This window comes from Peromyscus eremicus, chromosome 7 (genome assembly GCF_949786415.1).
Source record: "Peromyscus eremicus chromosome 7, PerEre_H2_v1, whole genome shotgun sequence".
NCBI lineage: Eukaryota > Metazoa > Chordata > Mammalia > Rodentia > Cricetidae > Peromyscus > Peromyscus eremicus.
The window spans coordinates 109,706,758-109,733,317 of NC_081422.1; the positions used below are offsets into that span (position 1 = coordinate 109,706,758).

The 26,560-nt window shown below is 44.8% G+C and overlaps 1 protein-coding gene across 2 annotated transcripts in view; it reads right to left on the bottom strand.

Annotated features, from left to right (window-relative positions):
- The window catches only part of Tgfbr2 (transforming growth factor beta receptor 2), a 98,129-nt gene that overhangs the window by 16,369 nt on the left and 55,200 nt on the right, over positions 1-26,560 (bottom strand). For both annotated transcript variants that reach the window (XM_059268829.1, XM_059268830.1), the window contains 2 exons: positions 4,665-5,464; positions 1,576-1,717 (listed from right to left, as the gene is read on the bottom strand). In XM_059268829.1, the coding sequence (XP_059124812.1) occupies positions 1,576-1,717; positions 4,665-5,464 (942 nt within the window). The remainder of the gene's footprint in view (positions 1-1,575; positions 1,718-4,664; positions 5,465-26,560) is intronic.

Below are 26,560 nucleotides of genomic sequence, written 5' to 3' on the forward strand. Positions count from 1 at the left end.
TTCATGTTTTTAGACAGGGTTTCTCTCACTCGTCCCGAAGCAAACTGATTTGGGTCAATTGCCTAGCCATCCTGAATCTGCCTCTCTAGCACTAGGAGTACAGGTACCCTCCACAAAACCCTCCTTTTACATGGGTGCTAAGGATCTGAACCCATGTCCTCAAGCTTGTGTGGTAAGACTTTAGTGATTGAGCCACCTCCTTAGCTCTCTGTGTTCTTCTTGATGCTGTTTTGTAAGTCTAATATTATTATAAAACAAAAAGTCAACAAGAATGATGGCCAAGCTTGACTTCATCTGGACAAGGCTGGATGCACTCATTCTCCAGGTGAGACCTGATGGAAACCATTGAGTGGAGAATGGGTGATGGAGACAGAATGTAGAGAACCACCAGTCTTTCTTTCTGGTCATCTGAGAACAATACCCCCAAGACAAAGTATGAGTAGAACACTCAAAGAATGTCCATTGTTATCTATAATCAAGACAATGGCAGCCTCTGTGCTGGCTAGTTTTATGTTGACTTGACACAAGCTGAAGTCCTTTTGGAAAAGGGGACCTCACTTGAGAAAATTCCCCCAGCAGACTGATTTGTGGAGTCATCTTTTTGATTGATGATTCATCTGGGAGGGTCCAGATCTCTGGGGGCAGTACCACTCCTGGGCAGGTGGTCCTTGGAGCTCTAAGAATGCAGGCTAAGTGAGCCATGAAGAGCAAGCCAGTAAGCAGCATTGCTCCACGGTCTTCACATCAGCACCCACCTCAGGTTCCTGCCCTGTTTGAGGAGCTGCCTGACTTCCCTGGACAATGGACTGTTCACTGAACAATGGACTGAACCTGTAAGATGAAATAAAGCCTTTCCTCCCCAGTTTGCTTCTGGTCAGTACCTTCTCATAGTGATGGAAACCCTAAGGCAGTCTGTCACAGTGGGAAGGACTTGATGGACAGCATGCAGAGATGAGAACTAGGGAACCTGGGAGAGCTGTGGTACTCTACTTGGGGAGAATGCTCAAAGAAAGAGAAGGAAAGGTGATAGTTGACTGTGGGGTTTCCAGAGGAAAGGGAAAGGAGTCTTAGGGGCTAGCCATCATCTTCAATAAATGTTCCCAGAGTTTTAAAATCCAAATAGACATATCCTGTTTAGTTTTGAGGAAAAGAAGTCATATCTACAAGAGTAAATGTTTAGTCAAGTATTTTTTCAGTCCTTTAAATCCAAATGAGAAGAAACCAAAGGCAGATGCTCCTCTGACTATTATCTTTTAGGTAAATAGAAATCGTTCTTATTCCTGCTGCTAGTGACCACCTCCTGCAAGATATTAAGATATCTGGGGAGAGAAAAGTAATTCTAAATAGCTGTATGAAAGGAGATATAAAGCCTTATGTTCCCAATGTGGGTTTTCACTTAGAAACCTTGGCTGTTCAGAGTAATCCTGGAAGAGCTATGCAGTACACGGTCTCAACTGCCTCCCAGCGTGGCGTTCACTGCTCTGTGCCGAACCCTGGAACCATGCCTGAGACAGACACCTTTACATCATCTGGAGTGGGGACCCACCTCTGACTGCACTGTCACCAAGTACGTACCTCCCACCGCATTGCAACGGGATGTCATTTCCCAGAGTACCAGAGCCATGGAGTAGACATCTGTCTGCTTGAAGGACTCCACGTTCTCCAAATTCATCCTGGATTCTAGAACTTCGGGGGCCATGTATCTTGCAGTTCCCACCTTAAAACAAAACAAAACAAAACACAGAATGAAGCGCATAATTTAATTCTGAGGGAACTTGTTAAAGGGACTTAAGCTTGAGGTTTCTCATACATGGAGGATGTTTTGTTTATTTCTGGGAGTTTCTTCTTTTATTCCTAGGTAAGTTCATACATGTATATGATTTACTTTGATCATATTCACCCTCACTCTCCTCTCTTATTTCCTGCCTGTTTCTTGAACCTTTTCTTGCTAACAAGTCCCCTACCTACTTCCTTGTCTTTTTAAAATGATCCATTGCATTTGATTAGTGTTGCTCATAAAAGCGTTGGTGGGTCCTTTCCAGGACCAGGGTAACTAACAGTGGCTATACCACTGAAGGAGCGTGAGTCCTCTCCCTTCTCCCCCAGCAGCCAGCAACTGGTAGCAGCTCTTCAGCCTGAGATGTGATACTTTGTATCTTCTTAACCCGCCCTTTCTTCCTTCCTTTCCCTCCCTCCTTCCCTCCCTCCCTTCCTTCCTTCCTTCTTTTTTTTTTTTGACACAGTTTCATGTATCCCGAGCTGGCCTCATACTCTGTAGCTAGTGATTACCTTGAACCACTGATCCTCCCACCTCCGTTTCCAGAGTGCTGGAACTATAGGCGTGTACTACCACGCCCACTTTATATGATAGGAGGAGTCAAACTCAGGGCTTCATGCACACTAAGCAAGCACTCTGCTGACTGAGCTACATCCGCAGCCCTGTGCAGATGCTCTCTTAAAAAATCATAGTGCTGTTTTAAATGATGAGAATTACACAGGCAGACACAACACATACTGTTATTTCCTCTCTTTGAGAACTCTTCAAAGACTCTAAAAACACGCTCAAACAAGGGTCCCAGTCCAGAGCCACTAATCTGGCTGCATATGCCATCCTATTATTCAATATTCTTATAGATAACCTCAAGGGCCACATCTATGATATTTTAGATGCTTATATTTTTTAATAATTTATTTAGTTTTATTTCATGTGATGAGTATTTTGCATGCACCACATGTGTGACTGGTGCCTGCAGAGGCCAGAAGAGGGCATCAGAGCCCCTGGAACTGGAGTTATAGACAATCGTGAGCTGCCATGTGGGTGCTGGGAACAAAACCCAGGTCCTCTGGAGGGACTAACAATCAGACAGACTCCATGAAAGACAGACAGACGGTGAGAGGGGCCATGGCTCAGTGACAAAGATGGCGAACTTCCAAAATGACTGCCTTCTTCCTCAACCCGTTGACCTGATACAAGATCCTGGCAGCTTAAAACAAAGGCCTCATAACTTTTCTTCTCCCAACAGTAGGCCTCCGAATGGAGAGGGTCACCAAGTTCAAGGCCCAGTCAGGACATGTTATGTAACAGTTGAGCCTATCAGCCCTTCTATCATTCTTCAAACTGACCAACCCTAAATTAGGGGAGGAAGACCCTTCAGAGAAGACAAACCCCAGCCCTCAAGAAAAGCCTTGATTTTTAGTTTCCACATCCCCTCTATGCTCTGCAGGCCTTTTTGCTGTGTGTCTGCTACAGGTCTGTGTCTTTTCAGTCCAATAAACACCTTTCTTCAACTGTTGATTCTTCCCATTCCTGTTTGTTGTTGTTCAATTTCTCCACTCCTATCCTTCACCCTCAAGGCTTTTTCCTATCTTTTCATTCTTTAACTGGCAGAGAAAAGGAACCTGGTCAAAACCCCTAGTCTAACACTCTGTAAGAGCGGCAAGTGCCCTTAGCTGCTAAGTCATCTCCCCATCCCCTTGCCTGTTTATTTTTGGTTTTGCAAATCAGATTTTTTTTTCTTCATTCATGAAACTCTAAGACTCATGATGAAAATAATTGCCACCCATCTGGGTCACTTAACGACCATTTAATTTTAATTTACCCTGTGACCCATATGACATAATTTCATAAATCTCTGCTAAATTAAAGTCATATGAAAAGACCAAATCATATAATGGATTCCATGAATGTGATGTGTGGCTGTATTCTGGTTATTTAGGCTTGTGATCAATTTTATGATTGACATTAAACAAACACAAGGCCCGCAGGGAAAAGGGAAAGCTATTTCTAAGGGAAGTTTTTCAAACGGAAATGTCTGATACTGCAGCATAGATGAGTTCATCCAGTGTCAATCACTGTTCTGTCATACAGAGGTCAAATAATTTGATGCCATTGTTCCAAAGAATAGTTCTTATTGGCATGTCTTAGAAGACATTTTTCCTTTTAACAGAGCACTCTGTGAGTCACTGACCTGACATATTAACTTGTTTGTGTCTCTGCAAGATGACCTCCACACTGCGTGTGCTGCTATGGGCAGAGTGCTGACAAGGCAGAAACTTCACAAATTCAGTTCATTTCCAGGAGGGTTTTAGAGTGTGCCCTGTTTGCCAGCTATGGAAAATAGCAACGCTCCTGATGGGCCTGCTGTGACAGTCATCAGCTGTCACCTGGGAAGGAAATCCTCCAGTGCACCTTAGTCAAAGGGTTTCCATGTGGATCTTGGACAATGCTTCAAAAATGGAATCACTGGAGTAGGAAGATGGCTGAGCCAGCAAAGAGCTTACCACACAAGCAAGAAGATAGCACTTCAGTTCCCAGGATCTATGCTAAAGGTGGTTGTGGTGGCACACCCTTCTAATTCCACCACTGTGTAGAGAGGGGCAGAGACAGGAGGATCCCTGGAGCTATCTATCCAGCCAGCCTAGCCAAATTGGCGAGCTCCGGTTTAAGCAAGTGGCCTTGTCTCACAAAACAAGGTGAGTAGCAATGGAGGAATATATTTGGGCTCCAAACATATACATCCAAATACACACACACACACACACACACACACACACACACACACACACACGTCTCTAATTGAAAATTTTCAGAAAGAAAATAAAAGAAAGGAGTAGAGGTGAGGCCAGGTGTGAGGTCAGGGTCAGGAGCACCAGCTCTCACTTACCTGTCCACTGTTGGCCAAGTCATCCACAGACAGAGTAGGGTCCAGGCGCAAGGACAGCCCGAAGTCACACAGGCAGCAGGTCAAATCATTCTTCACGAGGATGTTAGAGCTCTTGAGGTCCCTGTGAACGATGGGCATCTTGGGTCTTCCACAAGGCGTGTGGTCACTGTGGAGATGAGCGATGCCCCTGGCCAGGGAGCTGCCCAGCTTCCGCAGGTCCTCCCAGCTGATGACATGCCTTGTGAGGTATTCCTGCAGATTACCCTTGGCGTGGAAAGCTGTGATCAGCCAGTACTGCTTGCCCAGCTCTGTCTTCCGCTCCTCAGCAGTGAGGAACTGCAGGATATTCTCATGTTTCAGGTTGATGTCTGAGAAGATGTCCTTCTCCGTTTTCCATGATGTGTACTCCTCATAGGGGAAGATCTTGACGGCCACAGTCTCAAACTGCTCTGAAGTGTTCTGCTTCAGCTTAGCCTTGTAGACCTCAGCAAAGCGGCCCTTTCCCACCAGGGTGTCCAGCTCAATGGGCAGCAGTTCCGTATTGTGGTTGATGTTGTTGGCGCACGTAGAGCTGATATCTGAACGATCATCCTCCAGGATGATGGCACAGTTGTCACTGAACTCCATGAGTTTCCGGGGCTTGCTGCTTTCCCAGGATGGGCTCAGCTTCTGCTGCCGATGGACACGATAGCAGTAGAAAATGATGATCACAGCTATGGCAATCCCCAGAGGAGGCAGGAGGCTGACACCGGTCACTTGGATAATGACCAGAAACAGGTCAGGACTGCTGGTGGTGTATTCTGATGTGGAGATAAAGCAGGAGAGAAGGATTAGGTTTGGGAGGTGTGAGCCACCAGGAAGCAAGTCTACAATCACACATTTACACACGGTAGCATCTGAACTGTGTCCATGGACACTAGATAGTGATTTTTTCCAGGGATGCTACACACTAGCACACCATCCATGTCCTTCACAAGGTAAAACCAAATCAGATACGACCAAGGATAACGTATCAACCAAAGTTCGATACATAGGACGTTGTTAGATACTGGTTCTAAGTCTCTTCCTCATCAGCCATCACGTACATGAAGGGGGAGCTGGGGAGACAGCTAAGTTAGTAAGGCACATGCCTTGCAAGCATGAGGACTTGTGCGAAACCTCCAGAACCCATGTCAAAATGCACACATTTGTAATTCCAGGTTCGGGGAAATGGAGGCAGGTGGCTCTCTGAGGCTCACTTGTCAGCCAGTCCAGCCAAATCAGTGAGTCTCAGGTCAAATGAGAGACCTTGTCCTAAAAAGGGTCATTCCTAAGAAATCCACTAGCATCCACATGCATACATGTGCACACTTGTGTACCTTGCAGACACAAACACATATATATGGCCTGGATGTGCAACAGAGCAGGTACCTGGGAACGTGGGAAGGAGCGCAGATAATCCTGGTCTGAGATCATCCACTCAAGTATCTCCTACTCTTCAAAGTTTACTTAAACGCAACTCTCTAAGAAAAGCCGAGAAAACTTAGTAAAATGCCTCGTGTTATATTATCTCACGGTTTCTATGCTTTTCCTGTGTGGCTGTGTTTTCGTGCCTGTCGGCAGAGTCAGCACTGAGTAACTACAATGTTCTGAACAATGACTAAGGTTGAGGATCGGGGATAGAGATTAAGTGACATGACTCCTGCTTTTAAATGGTTGCTTACATAGCCATGTGATTTAGCGTTAAATGGCCCCCTTCTGAGCCTTGCCAGGGTCACGTGCTTGAAAACTTGATTCTCAACTGCTGGTGATGCTCTGGAAGCTTATAGAAACTTCACCAAGTGGAACCTCACTCCCTAGAGGAAGTGGGTCTTTTAGAGCGCGTCTTGAGATGTGTAACCTCGTTTTCAGTGTGCTCTCTGTTTCCTATGAATGCACTGTGGTCAGGTCCTGCCAGCCCGCTTTCACCCCGTGACTGACTGTATCCATTCAAACTGCAAGACGGTATAATCTCTTCCTTCCTTAATTCTTGTCGAGTCATTTGGTCGTAGCAATACAAAAGTAATCTAACCAGATAGAACCTGATAAAACTGTAGAGCAGTGGTTCTCAACCTGTGGGTCTCAACTGCTTCAAGGGTTGAATGACCCCTTCACAGGGTTTCCCTAAGACCATCAGAAAACACAGATATTTACATTACAATTCATAACAGTAGTAAAATTGCAGTTATGAAGTAGCAACAAAAATAATTTTGTGGTTGGGGGTCACCACAACATGAGGAACTGTATTAAAGGGTCACAGCATTAGGGTGGTTGGGAACTACTGCTGCAGAGACTGCCACGGTCCTGTTGTTTCTATTGACCCTAACCTCCAATTCCCTCTGCTCACTCTGACTCCCTCTCAGACTACTCTGAAACACCAGCTCTGGGCCTGGAAGTAGTCTCTGGAAGTCTCCTGGCCACTCAATGTCCCTCTTTTTGCCATGCATTTGGTTGCTTGTGGTGGAGACAACACACCCGAGACCTAACAATGTCTTTATATGCAACTTTAGTTCATCTGCCAGCTTTGATCATGTGTTATTAGTTCTCTTGGGAAAAGGACATGATTAGTTATCTATAATGGGCAGAGGATAGTTGAAGACATCCACATGAATGCCAGTATTCTAGGCATGTGTTGTTCACCTGGACTTGAGGTACTCCTTAATGAGCAGGCCTTAGGTTCTGACTCTATAGTCACAGCATTCCTGAATGTCTACTATTTGCATGCCACTGTCCTCACACTACCCAGTGGAAGAGTTAGGGCATGCACACAAATGCTGAGCAAAATATATGACATTCCAGAAGGGAGCCAAGTACATGGTACAATGTGTGAGTTGATGGGGCATGAGGAAGCTCAGAGAAACATGGGAGGTACAGGTGCACGGACCATCTTTGAGTTGTTCTCTGACAGATGAGAACCACCCATGAGGCACAGAAAGAATGCCATGGGAGGGAGAAAGAATACATGATATCTGAGGACCCTTTCCAGAATGTCTCTGTAAGGGGACAGAGAGGGAAGCAGTTGGTAGAGGGTATTGAGATAGATTTGATGTCAGACATAGGATTTGTAATTATTCAATTGATAATACTCAGCTACTTCAGTTATTGGGGTTAGGGGAGTGGTGAGTATTCAAACCAGATGGCTAGGAAGATGACTAAGGTGTCTAGAGGGAACTTGGTCCCTAACTGGCATGTGACACAGTCACTCCAGAGACATTGAACGAAGCAAAAGGAGGAGAATGTGGAGACATGAAATGATCAGCTCCCGTGTGACTCCAGTTTTCAAGTGAAATGTTTGTGCATCCACTGACTGAACTCCAAGGCCAGAATTCTGCCACTCAAAATCAAATCAACTCTGAAACTTTAGAATTCCAGGAACTGGGTGGGAAAAGCATAGTTCTCTGAAGAGATACATCAATGCACTTTAGAAACAGGAAAAAGAGGGCTGGAGAGATGGTTCCGAAGTTAAGAGCATCTGCTGTTCTTGCAGAGGACCTGGATTCAATTCCCAACACCCACATGGTAATTTACAATTTAACTCTAGTTTTAGGGGGTCTAGCACCCTCTTCTGTCCTTCATGGGCACCATGCAGTGCACATATATACATGCAAGCAAAACACTCACATACACAAAAGAAAAGTAAAATAAATCTCTAAAAAAATAGGAAAAGATATATAATTGGGTAATGGAGCCTTCAAAACATAAATCCTTTAAGATTTATTTTATCTTTTTATTATGTGCAAGTGTGTGTGTGTGTGTGTGTGTGTGTGTGTGTGTGTGTGTGTGTGTGTGTGTAGGTGCCCTCAGAGGCCAAAGAAGCTATCAGATCTCTTGGAGCTGGAGTTATAGGGTAATTCTGAGCTACCCAATGTGGGTGTTGGGACAGGGATTGAGGGGCAGTGGTAACTACATGACAGTTAGCACACATAATCCTAGATGGCAAAATTAAAGTCACAGATGAAATACTATTTAGGTGCCACAGCAAATGACAGCCTGTATGTATCCCTACTGCCTGTGGACCTGTCCACAAGGGAAGGCTTGCTTCTCTCAGCTCTCCAGAGACACCTTGCATAAAACTGGTTTGGTTAACTGACTGAACATTCCTCTCAGGACAATGGGAGCTCTGTAGGGGCAATGGTCAGGTCATCTGGTACCACGAAGATATCCTGGCCACTGGCACAGGCTAGACCACTTCCATGATTTCCTGTTTGTGCTGCCAGATGAACATTGCCTTATATTCTAAAGCAGGCAGATTTAGTCAGTTTTCATACAGCCTTGTGATGAAGACACCCCCACACTTTCAACGGTTGTTAAACAGAGGGACTGGGGGAGGGAGAGAGAGACCGTCTGTGGATTCTCTTAATAGAGACCTTCCTGCTATAAAGATCAGCTCTGCTCCGTAAAACCAAAAGGATTTACTATCTGGTACTGTTTTTATAGAAAAAAAACAGCACCCCCATCCCATAAATGTTATTTTCAATACCCTGTAATACACTGGAAGAATTTGGAGAGACTACTTTTGGTCCATTGTGAATATTCCTTTCCACATATAAGGAAATACAATTCAGACTTTCAATTATTACCTGCCTCTCCAATGCATTAAAACATCTGCACCAACTGTTCATTTGCTACTGATCAGTGTCTAATTCCTAGCTACTTACAGAAAAGGTTTCCTCACTCATTTCCATTTCTTCTAAGTCACAGGCAAGCACCCAACCTGTAATTAACATGTGACATTGACTGCAGAAGTTTCTATAAACCCCCTGGTTTAAGGTCAGAAACCAAGCATCACTTTCCCCTCCAATTTCCTGTGACCTTTTTCTTTTCTTTTTTAAACCTACATGTAAAGCTGCACATGTGTGGAGTGACTGAGTAGCATCTGTCAATCTAGAAACTCCAAAGAGGAGGCGAAGGGAGTCACAATAACAACTCAGGCCGGAAGGAAGCTTGCAATGTGGCTGGACCTAAACAAGGGCCACCCAGGCATGCCCCGTGTTGGCCTCTGGGCTTCTCTGTCAGACACAGAGCTGTAGATGTGGCCACACAGGGGTCTCCTGGGCCCAGAAGTCACAGAAAGTGTTTCTTCCTGCCAACCCCCAAAGAAGAGAGACTCCCAAACTGAGCACATACCATGTGTTGGCTGGGTTCACAGAACTTACATAATTCTTGTATTTAATTGCTGAGGAAACTCCGCGGGGTAGAAACTGTTAGTATTTTAAGACCCATGTCCCAGAGAGGAAAGCTGAAGTTCAGACTGTTTAATTTCCCAAGACTGACTCAGGCGATAAGCAATGTTTGCCACAAGCTCTATTGGAACAGAGCTTAGCCGTATGGCATAGTGTCTGAATGTCCCACCGGTGACACTGGTGGGAGCTGATGAAGACTGGCTTTAAGTAACCTTTCAATTGAATACAGTGTGTGTCTTTATTGGAGGCTACACCAAGATTTTCGGTGGCCATCTGCTCAGTGATACGATCAATTATTTTTCTCTGTATGTGTATGAGTGTTTGCCTGCATGAATATATGTGCATCCACATTCATGCCTGCTACCCATGGAAGCCAGAAGGGGGTGTTAGATCCCCTGGAACTGGAGTTTAGATAGTTGTGAGCCCTCATGTGGGTGCTGGGAATTGAACCCGGGTCCTCTGTCAGAGCAGCCAGTGCTCTAAACAGCTGAGCCATACTGTTCGTTCTCGGGTGGGGCAACTAAAGGGCCATGCCACAGGCACAGAGACCATTTCTCATTTTCAATTCTGAACCACAGTGGGGTACTGCCCTTATGTAGGCATTTTTTTCCTGCGAGGAGAAAAAGCTCTAACATGAGAGAGGAACTCAGGAGCCTGCTACAGGGCCTCATACATACAGGGCCTCAAGTCACACTGTGGAACTAGTAGGACTAGTTCCCATGCAAAGTTTTTATGTAACATAAAATTAGGGAGAGATCTGAGGGGAATTTTTTGAAGGTTCATTTTTGTTTTGTTTTTGTTTTTGTTTTTTTGTTTTGTTTTGTTTTTAAATGAGGCTCTATGTTTATAACAGCAAATGTTCTTAGCCTGGGTTTTATGAGTGGAATCCAGTGGTTCTGTGAACTTAATGAGCCAAAGGCCTCAGCTTCCCTCACCTTCAACTAAAATGTGTCATTTATTATTTTTAAAGATGAGTATTATTTCATGTGTATGTGTGTGCGTGAATATACATACACTGTGTGTGTACAGTGCCCTCAGAGGTCAGAAAAAAGCACTGAATACCCTGGAATTGGAGTTACAAATGGTTGTGAGCTGCTGTGTGGGTGCTGAGAAATGAACCTAGGTCCTCTGCAAGAGCAGTAAGTGCTCTTAGCTGCTGAGCCATCACTCCTGGCCCCAAAAGTACTTTGAATCATTTCTAAGTGTTTGGTGTACTCACGATTATGTACTCACCAGTAGAAATCATAGACATGTTCATATCACAGTATATCTGAAGAGACGCCTTGACAAATGTATGCTTTACTTATCACTTAGACACCTCGGCTTTTCTTTCTTTTCAGATCTGGTGTTAGAGCCTGCCCATGTATTATTATAGAAATACATACTCATCTATAAAAATATGAGATCATTGCATTTGAGTATGGTAATATTTCACACGTGTTTACAAGTCTCTCTGAGCAATTCTACAGGCTTCATCTGACTTCAATTATTCCAGAGTGCACATGCACAAAAAACAAAGTGCCCTTGGAAAAGGGAAGGTATCCGAGTGCTGGCCTTTCTGACAGCGTTCCCACAGCAGGTTTAAGGCTGATCCGTCACCCTGGCATGTGGGTAGCACATGCCACAGGTAGATCTGCCTGGGTGGTGCATGGCTTTCCACATAAGCAACTGGGGTTTCTGCTCATAGCTTTCTTAGTCTGGGAGGAGCTCCATGCTGCAGTGGGAAGCCCTCTGTGATTCTCTTCTCAGGAAAGACAGGCAGCATACAGTGAGCTTTGGCAGGTGGGTACTAAATGACTCATCCACAAACATCGTATGCTTTACTTACGGCAGTCCTGAGTCAGGTTGTTTCCTACAATATGGAGGTAGGTATTGGCCTGCTCATGACATGCTTACTTAGCAAAGATCCCTACAGCGCTTTCCTCCAGTAGGTGCTGGTGAATAAATGAACGTTGTCAATTTTAAAGTCCTAATTAAGGTAGTGACTTGGGACAGGATGCCCTTCCTTCCCACAGTGTATCTCATTCTAGCTCCACTTCCTTCCTGGACAGTTGCATACATATCCTGTGGCTCCAGATGATCATGGTGACATGTGGACATCTTTGCACTTAGAGACTCAGGGACATCTCTCTAAGGATCTCTCTAGATGTCATGTAATTTCCATTAACATACACACCAGATCACCAAGGTGAGCAGAAAACTGCCACCCACATCCCTTCCTAGTGTACAGTTACACCAATGAATTTACACTCCAAATGCCTTTCTTAGAATTGCTCAACGACTTTAAATATTAACATAGGAGCCCATCTCTTAAATTCATCTATGTTCACCAGGTTTTTATCAAGACGTAATCCATTTAGAATTTTTGTTTGTTTTAGTTTTTGCTTTAGTTTTTGAGACAGAATCTCACATAGCTCAGGTTAGCCTCAAATTCTATATATAGCTGGAGATGACCTTGAACTTCTGATCCTCCGGCCTCACCTCCAGAGTGCATTACAGGCGTGAACCACAATACCCAATTTTGGGGGTGCTAGAGGTTGAACCTAGGGCCTTAGGACATGCTAAACAAGCCCTATACGAACTGAGCAACACCCCCAGGCCTCCGTTCAGAGTGTTCTTGTCACCGTGGTGACCTCCTTATTTGTTTGTACTAAGTCATTTTGACTCAAAACAATCAGAGTTTCAGTTTTAAGTTCTTTTTCGCCATTAGCACCAGATGTAGGCATGACAGAGGACATAAGGAGCCTGGGAGTCACTTGTTTCTATCGTGTGTGTGTGTGTGTGTGTGTGTGTGTGTGTGTGTGTGTATGTGTGTGTGTGTGTGTGTGTGTGTGTGTGTGTGTGTGTGTGTGTACACAAGGCTTTATTTGGAAAATAAGTTGTTTACTTTTCAATCATTATACATAAGAGTATACCATGGCATTCTCCCCTGACTTTTTCTGTCAGTTTGAGTAATTTTATGGCATATTAATCTTTGTCTTTTAAGGCAAAAACCAAAGAAAATGAAAAAAAAATCTTTCAAAACTATTTAATTTTTTGGACTCTGAAATTGGCAAATTATTTCTCATTTTCAGCTAGATCTGGCCTTTCTTGTGGGACACATACAGAGCAAATATTTATAGATGATCTCGAAGGTTCAGTGCTAGGTACGCTGAGAGGTGGGACAGAGGAACAAAGACTGTGCAGCCATTCAGACCCGGAGTCGCTTATCCCAGACACATCACCCATATCTTAATTTCTTATCCCTAAAATGAGACAATAGCGTGAAAAGAGGGCTCAGAGTGTCAAGTTGAATTTCCTATTAGACACTTCCTAGCAAGTAATAGGGGCCAAAAAACGAAACCAAACCGAATTTAAAATGTTCCATCTCAAGGTGTGAAGGTCAGCATTCACTGTCAACTTGACGGAAACTACAATTACCTGGGAAGTGATTTCAATGAGGGATCGTCTACAGAGGCTTGATCTGCAAGCATGCCTGTAGCGGATTGTCTTAACTAAGCTAACTGTTGTGGGAAGACCCAGCCCTCTATGGGTGGCATCATTCCCTAGGCAGGTGGTCCTGAACTGTATGAGAGTGGAGGGAGGGAGCTGAGCACAAGTAACCGAGCAATGGGCACACAGGCATTCATTCCTCTCCCTCTTGACTGTAGACATGATGCGGCCAGCTGTCTCAAGCTCCTTAGCTGATTCCCCTCCATGATTGGCTGTAACCTGGAATTATGAGCTAAATAAAAGGTTTCTCCCACAAACTGCCTTTTGTTAGGCATTTTATCACTGCCACAGAAATGAAACTAGAACATAAGGGTGGCCCAAACAACACTCTTAGCCCAGGAATGAGACTTGTCCTCTGAAAATTACTATTCTGATTGTTCTCTGTCCCCTCATTTCAGTCCAATGAGACACAAATGCAAAAAAGCACATAAAACAGGTGTCAGGATCAGCGAACTACTGTAAGGCAAACGATCTTCAAACCACCAGTCTGATAATAAAGTATGTTTTCCAGGCACCCCACAAGCCTCTTAATGATCCCCAACTTGCCTTTAGACAGCTGCCTCCCTTTTCTCTCAAAAAGCAACTCTTCTTCCTCATGCTTAGAGCTAGAACTCGTTTGAGGTTTTTGTTTGTTTGTTTGTTATTTTGTTTTGTTTTATGATTTCACCATCAAAGTGTGCATGTACAGTTCTCACAGTGCTAACAGGACTGAGTGAATGTTGCAGAATTTCTATTCTTCAGGAATTCTAAAAACGCTCCTACAATTTTAGAAAAAACCTGTCCGAGCCTTACAGAACATCTGATCACATATAATTGAGAAGAAACTATAAGATAAATTCTGAAAGTATCTTTATTTTTTAAATTTTCACTTATTTATATATTTATTTTGAGACAGAGTTGCTCTGTATAGTCCTGACTGTCCTGGAACTAGCTCTGTAGACCAGGCTGGCCTCGAACTCACAGAGATCCACTTGTCTCTGCCTCCCGAGTACTGGGATTAGAGGTGTGCACCACCATGCCCGGCTGACAGTGTCTTTACAAAAGAAATGCTCTGGCCTTGTCTTGGTCAGTTTTATTGTCAATTTGACACAATCTATTATCACCTGGGAAGAAGAAACTCAATCGAGGAACTTCCCAGATCAGTTTGCCCTGTGGCAATGTCTGTAAGCCATTGTCTTGGTTGATGATAGATGTGGGAGGGTCCAGCCCACTGTGGGCAGCACCATCCCTAGGCAGGTGGGGCTGGCTGCATGAGACAGCTAGATAAGCATGACCCAGAGAACTAGCAAGTAAGCAACACCACTCCATGGTCTCTGCTTAGTTCCTGCTTGGGCTCCTGCACTGACTTCTCTTAGTGGTGAACCATGACCTGGAAGTATAAGCCAAATAAAGCCTTTCCTCCCCAAGTTGCTTCAGCTATGGTATTTATCATACATTAGAAATCAAACCAGAACAGTTCTGCTCAATTTACTAATGTATCTCTGTCTAAGTATCTCTATGTATATATATCCATGTATGTATGTATATATATACTCATACTCATAGATGTGTTTTGCCCATGTGTATACATTTGTGTGAGGGTGTGTGTGTAAGTAGGTAGCTAAGTAGGCAGGTAGGTAGGTAGATAGAAAGACAGATAGACAGACAAGGAGAGAGATAGGTAGAGGGAAAGAGAGAGCGAGTTCAGCAATGGTGCTGTATATATTTGACAGTTCTAGAGTTCATATATCTTGCTGCCATCACCTGGATCTTTAAGCATCTTGTTGTCATGGTGCCGAATCTTTTGGTACCTTACCATTCAAAGTGAGGTCCCCAGACCAGCAGCATGAGCGCACATCACCTAAGAGCTCACTGGGAAGCAGAGTCTTTGCCCCAGTTCTAAATTTTCATTACATCAGAGTGTGTATTGGAATATTCCCTGGGTGGCTCATTCATGCCTTAAAGTTTCAGAAGTATGTCTCACAAAGCTAGAGCAGGTTTTCTGGCATTCTGCCAGAGACGATGCATTCCTAAAACTAAGTCTCCTAGTAGCATCACTGGCAGAGTGCTGGCACAATTGTGTTCAGACTGGCCAACAAGAAAACAATCCACAAGCCCATTCCAGTCAATTAACCAGCAGAGGAGTGTGGAGTGAGATAGGATTCCCCATTCATCGTCTCCAGGAAAAGCAAACAAATGCAAGCAAGCAATTAAAGATGATTTTAATTAAACAACAGGAGAGTAAGCTGGCTGGAGATACAGGACAACTTTAACTGGCACCATGGTGACAATGCTGCTAAGCACTCTGGGTAGATTTTGAGAATATTTCTTTTCCTGTAATGAGGGAAGAGGATATCTCTCTGTGTGCTTTGTTTTAATTCCTACTGCGAATTTCTCAAAGCTAAGCCATCCCCCCAGCTCCCCTCACTACCCAACAGTCTCCTCTGCATGGGTTTCTTCTTGACTTTACTTTGAATAAAGTTCAGTTCAATGCAACCGCCTCTTCTGGTTTACTCCTGAGAGGTGAGGGTAAAACCTCAAGTTGAGAGCTACAATAGAGAGGTCCACCATTTTAGCCCCAATTGGCACAAAGTTCAAATACTGGGATTGTGGGAGCCCATTTTCAGGTTCCTCGTGGCTTTACCCAGCAGGTCCTCATAGAGAGGATGATTAGGACCATGGGCCTGAGTGCAGGTGTCTGAGATGGTCTGCACTTGGCTGTGCTGAGGGGGGGAGGTCTTTTGCTCCACCCCCTTGGTGTCTCTATAAATACCCTGGGACAGAGACAGTCGGGGGCTGTTGGAAAAGGTTCCAGGCCCTCTCGAGGCTATCCTTTATTTTCTATCTGTTTATCTCCACAATATAAATCCTTCTATCTAATATTTCCTGCTGCTCACACTCAAAGAAACTCTGGGGAGCTATGGGGTTGGTGGGTAAACGCCCCACATGGGATATTTCAAAGTCACTATGGGTGCTGGGGAGGTACCTTACTCGGTAAAGTGCTCGCCTTATAAGCTGGAAGACCTGACTTCAACCTTCAGAACCCACGTTTAAAAAGCTGGGAATGGTGGTCTGTGCTTCCAATCCCGGCACTAGGGAGACAGCAGCACTCGGGCCCCTGGGGTTCACTGACCAGCCAGCCTAGTTTACTTGGTGAGCTGCAGGCCAGTAAGAGAGCTGAGTTCAAAAAGAAAAGATGGACAATGTATGAAAATATCTGATATTGTCCTTTGACCTCCATTCATACATGCAGCAATGCATGTACGTGCACGTGCACACACACACACACATACACTCACATTCACACACCATTCTTTACGTTGAGTTCAATATGGCCTCTGCTCTGCAGCATGATCTTTGGTGTTGGAGGAGCAAGAAGTTAGGAAATTGAGAAAAGAGGCAGATTCTCCAGGGCACAGCTTAAAACTTTGAACTGTTAGCCTTTCGGCCAGAGAACCTCAAACAGCTTGTCACTGTGAAGTTAAAATCTGAGCAAGAACAGCTTGAGGACCAGAGCCATAAGGTTTAAGCTGACCCCATGGAAGGGCAGCTGATCACTGGCTTGAAGCTAAAAGGCTACCTGAAAACAAGAGCTGTTCCCCACTACCTACAGCACACACGCCCAGGTTAGGAGTCACACAGAAAATCCTTGAACTAACCACACAGTTAATTCCAACAGGGATAGAGTATGGCTACTTCTTCACTGGCTAGTCCACGGTATTTATGCCAAGAAGCCTGCACTATCCTGTCTCTATGGGACCCCTTGTGATGGTTAATGCTGTCAGCTTGGCAGGCTCTACTACTACCTGCTGTGGGATGGTCTGTATGTCAAGTGTGTTGCTGATTGGTCAATAAATAAATCACTGGTTGGCCAGTGGCTAGGCAGGAAGTATAGGCGGGACAAGGAGGAGAATAAAGCTGGGAAGTGGAAGGCTGAGGCAGAGAGACACTGCCAGCCGCCACGATGACAAACAGCATGTGAAGATGCCGGTAAGCCACAAGCCATGTGGCAAGGTATAGATTAATAATAGAAATGGATTAATTTAAGCTGTAAGAAAAGTTAGCAAGAAGCCTGCTACAGCCATACAGTTTGTAACCAATATAAGTCTCTGTGTTTACTTGGTCGGGTCTGAGCGGCTGTGGGACTGGCAGGTGAGAGAGATTTGTCCTGACTGTGGGCCAGGCAGGAAAACTCTAGCTACAACTACCTACAAGACAAACCACTGGGCATATCTGTGAGGTGGTTTCTGGACTGGATTAACTGAGGTGGGCAGAACCATCTTGACTGTAGGAGCCATGCTCTACGGGCTAATGGAAAGGAGAAAGTGAGCTGAGAACTGGTGGTCATCTCCCTCTGCTTCCTGACCCACGATGTACTGTGACCCAGCTGCCTTGAGCTCTGGCCCTTCTGTTATTTTCCCTGCCTGTGCTCGGGAATCCTAAAAGCAGAGATGCACTGGCCTAATGCATCATGCTGTAAACCAGTGGTTCTCAACATGGGGGTCAAATGACTCTTTCACAGAGGTCACATATCAGATATTCTACATATCAGATATTTACGTTATGATTCATAACAGTAGAAGAACTACAGTTATGAAGTAGCAATGAAAATGATTTTATGGTTGGAGGTCGCCACAACATGAGGAACTGTATTAAAGGATGGCAGTGTTAGGAAGGTTGAGAACCACCACCATAAACTGTGCACCCTGCCTCCTGGGTCCTCGTCATCCTACCTCTCATTTACACTCTTAAGGTTTGTTCTAATGCCACAGATGCGTGTTTTCCACAGACCCAGAGGCCTCAATGAACTAACTTTTTACAGCTAATTGAAAACATCATCCTGTTCCTCTCGAGATTATGAGGCTTGTTTTCTTTCTCCTTAGTCTCCGCTGTGGGGATGCTCTTGGTCCACCAATGTCTCTATCCAGGCAACGCAGGGAGCGCAAAGAGAGACACAGAGTCTAGCAGAACAACCGTTCTGGAGTCCAGTGGTTCCTGGTGTTGGCTACACACTGGGCTGTCTCGGGGGATTAGAAAACATTCCTGCTACCTGGTCCTGGAGCAGTTAAGCCAGACCCTGAAGGAAGGAAGCGCAGCTAAGGCAGAACTTAGAGAGCACCTGGGAGCTGTGCATGGCTGCCGAGGCAGTTATGTCAGCCTGGCCTGGAAAAACAGGAGAAATTTAACACCTAAATTTGACATCCACGGTGTATGAAATGATATGTTAGATTTGTCTGGAGTTGGAGTTACAGGCAGGTGTGAGCCACTTGATATGGATTCTGGGAACCGAACCTGAAACCTCTCCAAGAGCAGCAAGTGTTCAGAATCACTGAGCCATCCTTCCAGCCCCATATATAGCTTTCCTTAAATCAGAAGGACAAACACAAATTGTTTCATTAAAAGTCAACATTTCTGGAGTATGTATATGAGTGTGGGCAGTATGTGCGTATTTGTGTGGGGGCCAGGATCATGCATAAATGTCCATGTGTGTGTGGATGTAAGAACCCATCTCAGGTGTTCACTGAGAGCTGCCCACCTTGTTTTTGAGACAGTGTCTCTCCCTGGCCTGAGCTTGGGAAATAAGCTGGGCTAGCTGGTAAGTGAGCCTCAGGGACCTTCCTGTCTCTGCTCCCCAGTGCTGGGATTGCAAGAAAATGCTACCATACTCGGCTTTTGAAGGTGGATTCCAGGGTCCCAACCAACTCAGGTCCTTACGTTTGCAAGGCAAGCACTCGACTGACCCAGCTACCTTCCCCAGCCTGTTATCATCATTTATAACAGACACAATGAACGACATGACAAGGAAAGAAGGGGGTTATACAACAGTAGGCAGGAGTAGCGGCTCACTCTCAGAAAAGACTTTCAAGAGCCAGGTGGCTGTATGGAGAGAAGTTCGGATGTACAGTCTCTGGAAGTTAGCCTGGTTAGAAACAAACGTCAGCCCACAAAGTTTGCCAGCTTCTTGGAGTATTTTTTTTAAGCCTATTATACAATGGGACTCTCTGAAAGTAGCAAACATGGTCTTACACCAACCATTTGCTATCGCCTGTGTGTGTGGAGTTTGTGAAACACACATGGGCAAGTTGGGTGGGACATAGATCTGCAGCCAGTGCTGTACCAGCCCCAGGGTCCGGTTGTTGCAGGAACCACTCATATCCAGCGTATGAATCCAGGGCAGGCGGTGCACACACTAGACACCCTCTGCAGTTATTCATTGAGAATGGGGTTCTACAAGTACACGCTAGCAACCTCCCACCATGTCTAGCTTCAGAACACCTGCTAAGGGAAAAGATAATTTACAAAAGAGAGCTGCTTTACCTTAAGTTACTTCAAATACTTCCTATGCTAGGCCTGACTGAGTTGAAACGCAGTTCAGATTCTTCTTTGTCCAGACTCAGGTTGTGCTGAAGGATTTGGAATATGCTCTCAAGTCAAAGTTTATATAGAACCAGAGGCTCCTTCAGTGCTGAGTCACCACTCAGATGACGGAGTGGTCTTCTGGGAGACAGCTCTACCAATTTTAATCCATAATCTTCTTATTGTAACAATTTTTCTCAACCATATTTCTACACCTATTTCTTTTCTTTTTTTAAAATTCTATATTTAGTCTAGAAAGCAAACCTGCCTTGTTTCCTCTCAAAACAGATATGCACAGCTGGAAAGCAGCTATTCTGAGGGCTGAGTGCACAATCCGCAGGCAACATGTGAGCAGGGTCTTCAGGGTTGCTGCGGGGCCACTTGTTCTTCTCATTGCTGGCATGCAAGATCTAGAAGGACCAGGATGCAGCTCAGGTGCTTGCTTGTCCTGCATGCAGGAAGCCCTGAGTTGATCCCCAGAACCCCAACACTGGGCTTAGTGGAGCACATCAGTTGTCTCTGCACTTGAGAAGCAGAGGCAGGAGAAGCAGAAAGGTCAAGGTCAGGACTGGGAGGACTTGCCTAGCATTCGTGAGGCTCTGGGCTGGCTCCTGAGCAGGTCATAAACTGGGCATGGTGGTGCAGGCCTGCAATCTAAGCATGCATGAAGCAGAGGCAAGAGGATAAGGGCTTCAAGGTCATCCTCAACCGTGTAAAAGACTCAAAGCCAGCCTGGGTTATATGAGAATCTGTCTCAAAAGAAAACAAACAAAACAAAACTCAAACACAAAACCCTGAATTTCTTCTAAGAAGCCAGTTGCCCAGTGCTGGGGTTGGAGAGCCTCAGCATGAGCTTGGTGTTCCGGAGGGTGAGGGGGGCAGGACTTCTAAACCTTTCTCACTGGAAAGGCACTGGAACACAGTCAAGTGTGCAAGGCATCTGGTACACTCAGAACAGACTGACTGGATGGCGGGCAGCACCACCGTTAAGGGTGCAAAGGGCCCAGAGGGAACCAGCTGGCTGAGATGTACTGCTAGCAAAGTTAAACATAGACAGGAAACCACATGTCTGATACTGTTTAAAAAAAAAGAAAGAAAAGAAAAAAAATCATTTGTCTTCCTGCTAGAGCAAGGCTCACAAACCAAAAGGCTGTTTTAGTTTAAAAAGAAATTCTACCACGAGAGAGGAAGGAATGAAGCATTGTGGTTAGGAGTCCTTGCTCTCCACCCTTCTCTCAGCATCTCAGGTTAGCCCATGTGTGTCTCCCTGCTAACTACTAAAGCCTGCAGGCAGCTTGAGGTCAGCAGTACACAGAGCTGGGTCACGAAATGGTCCGCTTCTCTACAGAGTCGTGAAAGGCTGTACTTGGAGTCAGAAGTGGTTTGGAAAGTCCTGGTTTCTTTCTTTAAAAATAATTATTTATTTTGTATGTCCATGTGCCCCTGTGTGTGCACATGCTCCAGTAAGAACAACAATTAAATTAAAGAAGAGGAATTTGAAATTTGAGCAAGAGAGCAAGAGGGTACATAGGAGATTTTGGAGAGTAGAAAGAGAAAGGAAGAAATGATGTAATTATATTGTAATTTCAAAAAATAAATTATTATTTAAAAAGAGGAACAATTATTCCTAGGTAGAGAGTATGTGGAACTTCTCCTGGCTTCCGTCAGGAGAAGCATCCAGCCTTCAGTCGTGCCCTGGGTATGACCACATGCAGCCAAGAGGAGCCATTACAAGCATCCCAACACTGAATTATACACTTACAGTTTTTTTGAGACAAAGTCTCATGTAGCCCAAGCTGGTGTTGAACTCTGATTCTGATCCTCCCGTCTCTACCTCCTGAGTGTTGGGATTACAGGTGAGTGCCAGCATCCTTGAGTTTAGGTCATGTTGGGGATTGAACTCAGGGCCTCATGCATGCTGGATAAGCACTCTCCAAATTGAGTTATGTCCCCAGCCCCCATCACAAAATTTTATTTTTTGAAATTTAATTTTGTAACTCCACAGTAATGTTCTCATCCATGAACTCTATAAATGGCAATGCCATTCTGCAATGTCAAAACAAACAAACAAACAAACAAACAAACAAACAAAAAGACAAAAAACAAACCAAAACTGACATTAACAGAAGTAAGTATCTTGCAGGGAACAGCATCCTCTACAGCCTTCTCTGGAACATCAAACCATTGCTAAGACTATCTGTGATGCCCGCCCTGCTTTTCACCTTAGCACAGCTTAGATGGGAAAACATCAGGGCTGGGGAGAACATATGACCTGTGATGGCCTGCAGTCACCTGCTAGCACCCCCAAGTGCCCCAATGGGAACCGTACATAGCTCCAGGTACGCTTGTTCTGCTGTGGGACATTCTCAAAGTCCACAGCTTATTTATCCTCACAGCACCCCGTTCAAGCTCACCATTCTTGTCTCTCTGTGTGTGTGCGCGCGCGTGCATGTGTGTGTGTGCATGTATGTATCCATGTTTGCATGTGAGGTGGGGCATGTGTGAGGGTGTCCGTGCATGTGAAGGTCCAAGGTAGATGTTTGCAAGTATGTGGAGGGGTACATATGTGTGAATGCCTGCACATGTGAAGGCCCAAGGTGGATGTCAGGAACCATCCTCCATCACTTGTCTACCTTATGCGGTAGGGTCTCTCAATCTAATCCAGAGTTTGCCAACATAGCTAGTCTCAAATGGCTGATTCATTAGAGAATTAAAGAGAAAGGATTATTTTTCCAGTAATGGCGCTTTTAAAACATGCTTTTGATTTCAGCACTCTAGAAACAAAGGCAAATGGATCTCTGTGATTTTTCAGACCAGCCTGGCCTACATGGTGAGTTCCAGACCAGCCAGGGCTACATAAGGAGACCTTGTCTCCAAAAGAAGAGTCACTACTGGAAAACAAGGTAAGTCTGAAAGGATCTGGCCCCCTGAACACCTGAATGGGAGGCTCCAACCTGGCAAAGCCCTCATCACCATGATGGTCCTGCACATTCTTAGTCTGGGCCTTGGGAATGGTTCCGTCCTGTCTGCACAGAGGAGCTCACCTTATACCCAGTCTGTTGGATGTCTAGGATTCACCTCCAATGTTAACCCCCTTTCCTACATGCCCACAGTGCCTCTAACGTTTCAGAATAATGAGCTGTTTTTCTCCATGTGGGAAGCAAATGTAGGATGATCAGGAATAGTCACTGGGATCTGGAAGCTTCTAGAAGCCACCTCATTTTCTTCCTTGTGGTTCATTTTCTTGCTCTCCACATTCCAAGCCCCAGCAGCATACATCACAAACCACTGGAAAGCCACACAATTCAGGCAAACTCAATTCAGTGCCACAGTGTCATCCCCAGAGATTCCTGGGCCAACGAACATCTCTCTTGCAGACCCAAGTGTGCAGAGCAGCTTGTAAAAGGCAACCCAAAAACATGCCTAGATGTCCTCTGTTATTAGAAAATAGAAGAAGCATTCTCACAGGTAAAGGAACACAAACAAGGACTCAAAAGTTGCTTTTGCTGAATTTGAAAATGCTCATTATCACTCATCATTGGAGAAATGAAAATCGAAAGCACAGGAAAATACCATCTCATCCCACACAAGCACTGGGAGCTGTACTTGCTGCCAAGCCGAACAACCTGAGTTCCATCCCCAGGGCTCTCCTGGTAGAAGGGGAGAAGCTACTCCTGAAAACTGTCCTCTGATTTCCACATGCATACAGTGGCAGTGAACATCTCGCCACACAAATACATAACTGTCATTTAAAAAGAAACAAAACTAGTATTTGCTAAACTGGGAGAAAGGAGAATTGTCATACACTTCTGGTAGGAAAGGAAATTGGTATAGGCATCATGAAAAGCAGCATGGTGGTCATCATAAAACTAGAAATAGAATTTCCGTATGTTCCATTAGTCCGGAGGTAGCAAAACCAATATATCTAGAGAGACTTTGAGAGCATGCATGCCCATCTTCATTGCAACATCATGGACAATGCCCAAGACACAGAAACTAAGAGTCTCTTGATGGATGAATGGATGAGCAAAATGTGAATGTGTATATTCCTATGTTGTGGAATGCTAGCCTTTAAGCCCATCAGTCATCCCTACATTCAACAGACAAGCTGTGATGACCTAAGAGGCTCTCAAGATGGAGCCTGTTGACTTCCATCATAGAAGGAGGAAATGGGAATGGTCCTTGAACCCTCGAATGAGGTCTCAGCCACTTCTTTCTATATGTCCTTCCACTCCAATTGCACAGGGTCTCAGTGTTTGGAGTCACTAAAGTCTATGCTATATATAAAATGTGGTTGGGGATGTGGTGATATTGTGTTCCCCAAAATATTGTGTACCCTAATAAACTTATCTGGGGTCAGAGAACAGAACAGCCACTAGATATAGAGGCCAGAAAATGGTGGTACACATGCCTTTAATCCTAGCATTCCAGAGGCAGAAATCCATTTGGATGTCTGTGAGTTCAAGGCCACATTGGAAACAGCCAGGCATGGTGACACACGCCTTTAATCCCAGAAAGTGAGCCTTTAATCCCAGGAAGTGAGAGCAGAAAGCAGAAAGGTATATAAGGAGTGAAAATCAGGAACTAGGCTGGTTAAGCATTCAGGCTTTCGAGAAGCAGTTCAGCTGAGATTCATTTGGATGAGGACTCAGAGGCTTCCAGTCTGAGGAAACATGATCGGCTGAGGAACTGGCAAGATGAGGTGGCTGTGGCTTGTTCTGCTTCTCTGATCTTCCAGCATTCACCCTAATAACTGGCCTCAGGTTTGATTTTTATTAATAAGACCATTTAAGATTCCTGCTACATGGGGGTGTCCATCTTTTCCCATCTTGGGAAGTTGTCATCCATGCTGGGGAGAGATTTGGGGGTTACACTTTTGTTTTGGAGGTCACCCTTGATCCTGTAAGTTCCTCCTCACTAGTGCTCTGTAGGCAAGCCTGATACACTCATGACTTTGCCAAAATGGACTTTGGTAGAATCATACTTTGGTCTGTAGTTGATGCCTTTTCCTCTTATCGGGAAAAGTTATGCAACAATATGCACACACACACACTCTGGGCGGAACATCATTCAGTGATTAAAAATGAAATTTTCCCATTTTCAGTAGTGTGCATGGTGCTAAAAATATGGTAAGTGAAATAAGGCAGACACAGAAGGACAAATGTGTGCATTCTTCCACCTGGAAACTAAAAGGTTAACTTCTCAGCAGTAGAGAACGGAGTAGTAGATTCTGGAGCTTGGGAAGGGTATGGTGAGAGACCAGCCAATTGCACAGGAGAGCAGTGGGTGGGAAGAATGGTATCTAATGTTCTATACACAGTAGAGGCACTGGGTTGAAAAAAGGAATTGAATATTTCAAAATAGTTACTAAAGAGGGCTTTGGAAGTTTTCACACAATGAAATGGTAAATGTTTGTAGTAAGTGACACACCAATTGTACTGAAGATGGTTATACATGTACTTAAGTTATATATTGTAATCTAAATGTCACATCGTACACAAAGCATCACATTGCTCCCCAAATATATATAATTCCCATGTCTATTAAAATATTTTAAGGTAGGGTTGAGAAAATGGATGAGTGGGTAAACTGCTTGCTATGTAATCATGAGGACCCAAGTTTGGATCTACACAGAACCTAGGTGTGGAGGTGTGCATCTATGACCCCAGAATGGGGGGGAGTGGATCTACACAGAACCTAGGTGTGGAGGAGTGAGTGCATCTATGACCCCAGCGTTGGGGCGGGGGTACAGGTTGAAGCTGAGTGTGGAGGTGTGCACTTATGACCCCAGCACAGGGTCATGGGATCAGAGCACTCCTTGAACTTGCTGGCTGACAAGCCTCACTGAGACAGTGAGCCCCAGGTTCAATATCAGAGACCTTGTCTCAAAAATAAGGAGGGAAGTGACAGAGGAAGACATCGAACATTAACCTCCAGGTTCCACGTGTACACACACAATGCCTATCCCTCCACACACATGGTCCACATGCATATATCACACACATCATACATGCCATAAACACATACATTTTCTAGGAAATACTGAAGTGCTTGTGGAAACGCTTACTGCAAAGACATCCCAATTTCTTCACATGTTTACAGTTGAAGAGTTTATCCACAGGATGCTCCCTTTAGTCTATTACCAGACTGGACCAAATAAATGGGTATTTTTTGTTCTGTTTTTGGCCAAAATGACTGCTCTGGGTCCTGCTACCTTAGTGAGCATGAAGTTAGTAAAGCCCTCTCTGGTTCTACCTTCCGGGGCGAGTCCCCCTACTGCTTCTTTTATCTTAAGATCTTGTTTTCATTTATGTGTGTATGTGTATGTGCACATGGCTGTAGGTATTTCAGAGGCCAGAGGTGGCCGCTCCCTCCCCCAGAACTGTAATTACAGATGGTTGTGAGCCACCAGGGCTGGGGACTGGGAACAGAACTCCAGTCCTCTGGATCAGCAGCACTCTTAACCGCTGAGTTATCATTTCAGTGACCACCCTCACCCCTACCTCTAGGTGTTTCTGACATTTCAGTGTCCCCGAGGCCCTGTGACGCTGCAGATGCTGGAGGCACACAGCTTGTCTGTCCTATTTAGAAGCATGCTCTTACCAAGCATGGGTAAGGCCGGCATGTTAGCTGGAGTTTTCTTTTTCTTTTTTCTTTTTTGGTTTTTCGAGACAGTGTTTCTCTGTGTAGCTTTGGTGCCTTTCCTGGAACTCACTCTGTAGCCCAGGCTGGCCTCAAAGTCATGGAGATCCGCCTGCCTCTGCTTCCCATGTGCTGGGATTAAAGATGTGTGCCACCACTGCCCAGCTAAGTTGGAGTTTTCTAGAAAAGCTACCCTTGTGCTGCAGATCAGAAGGGCCACTGACT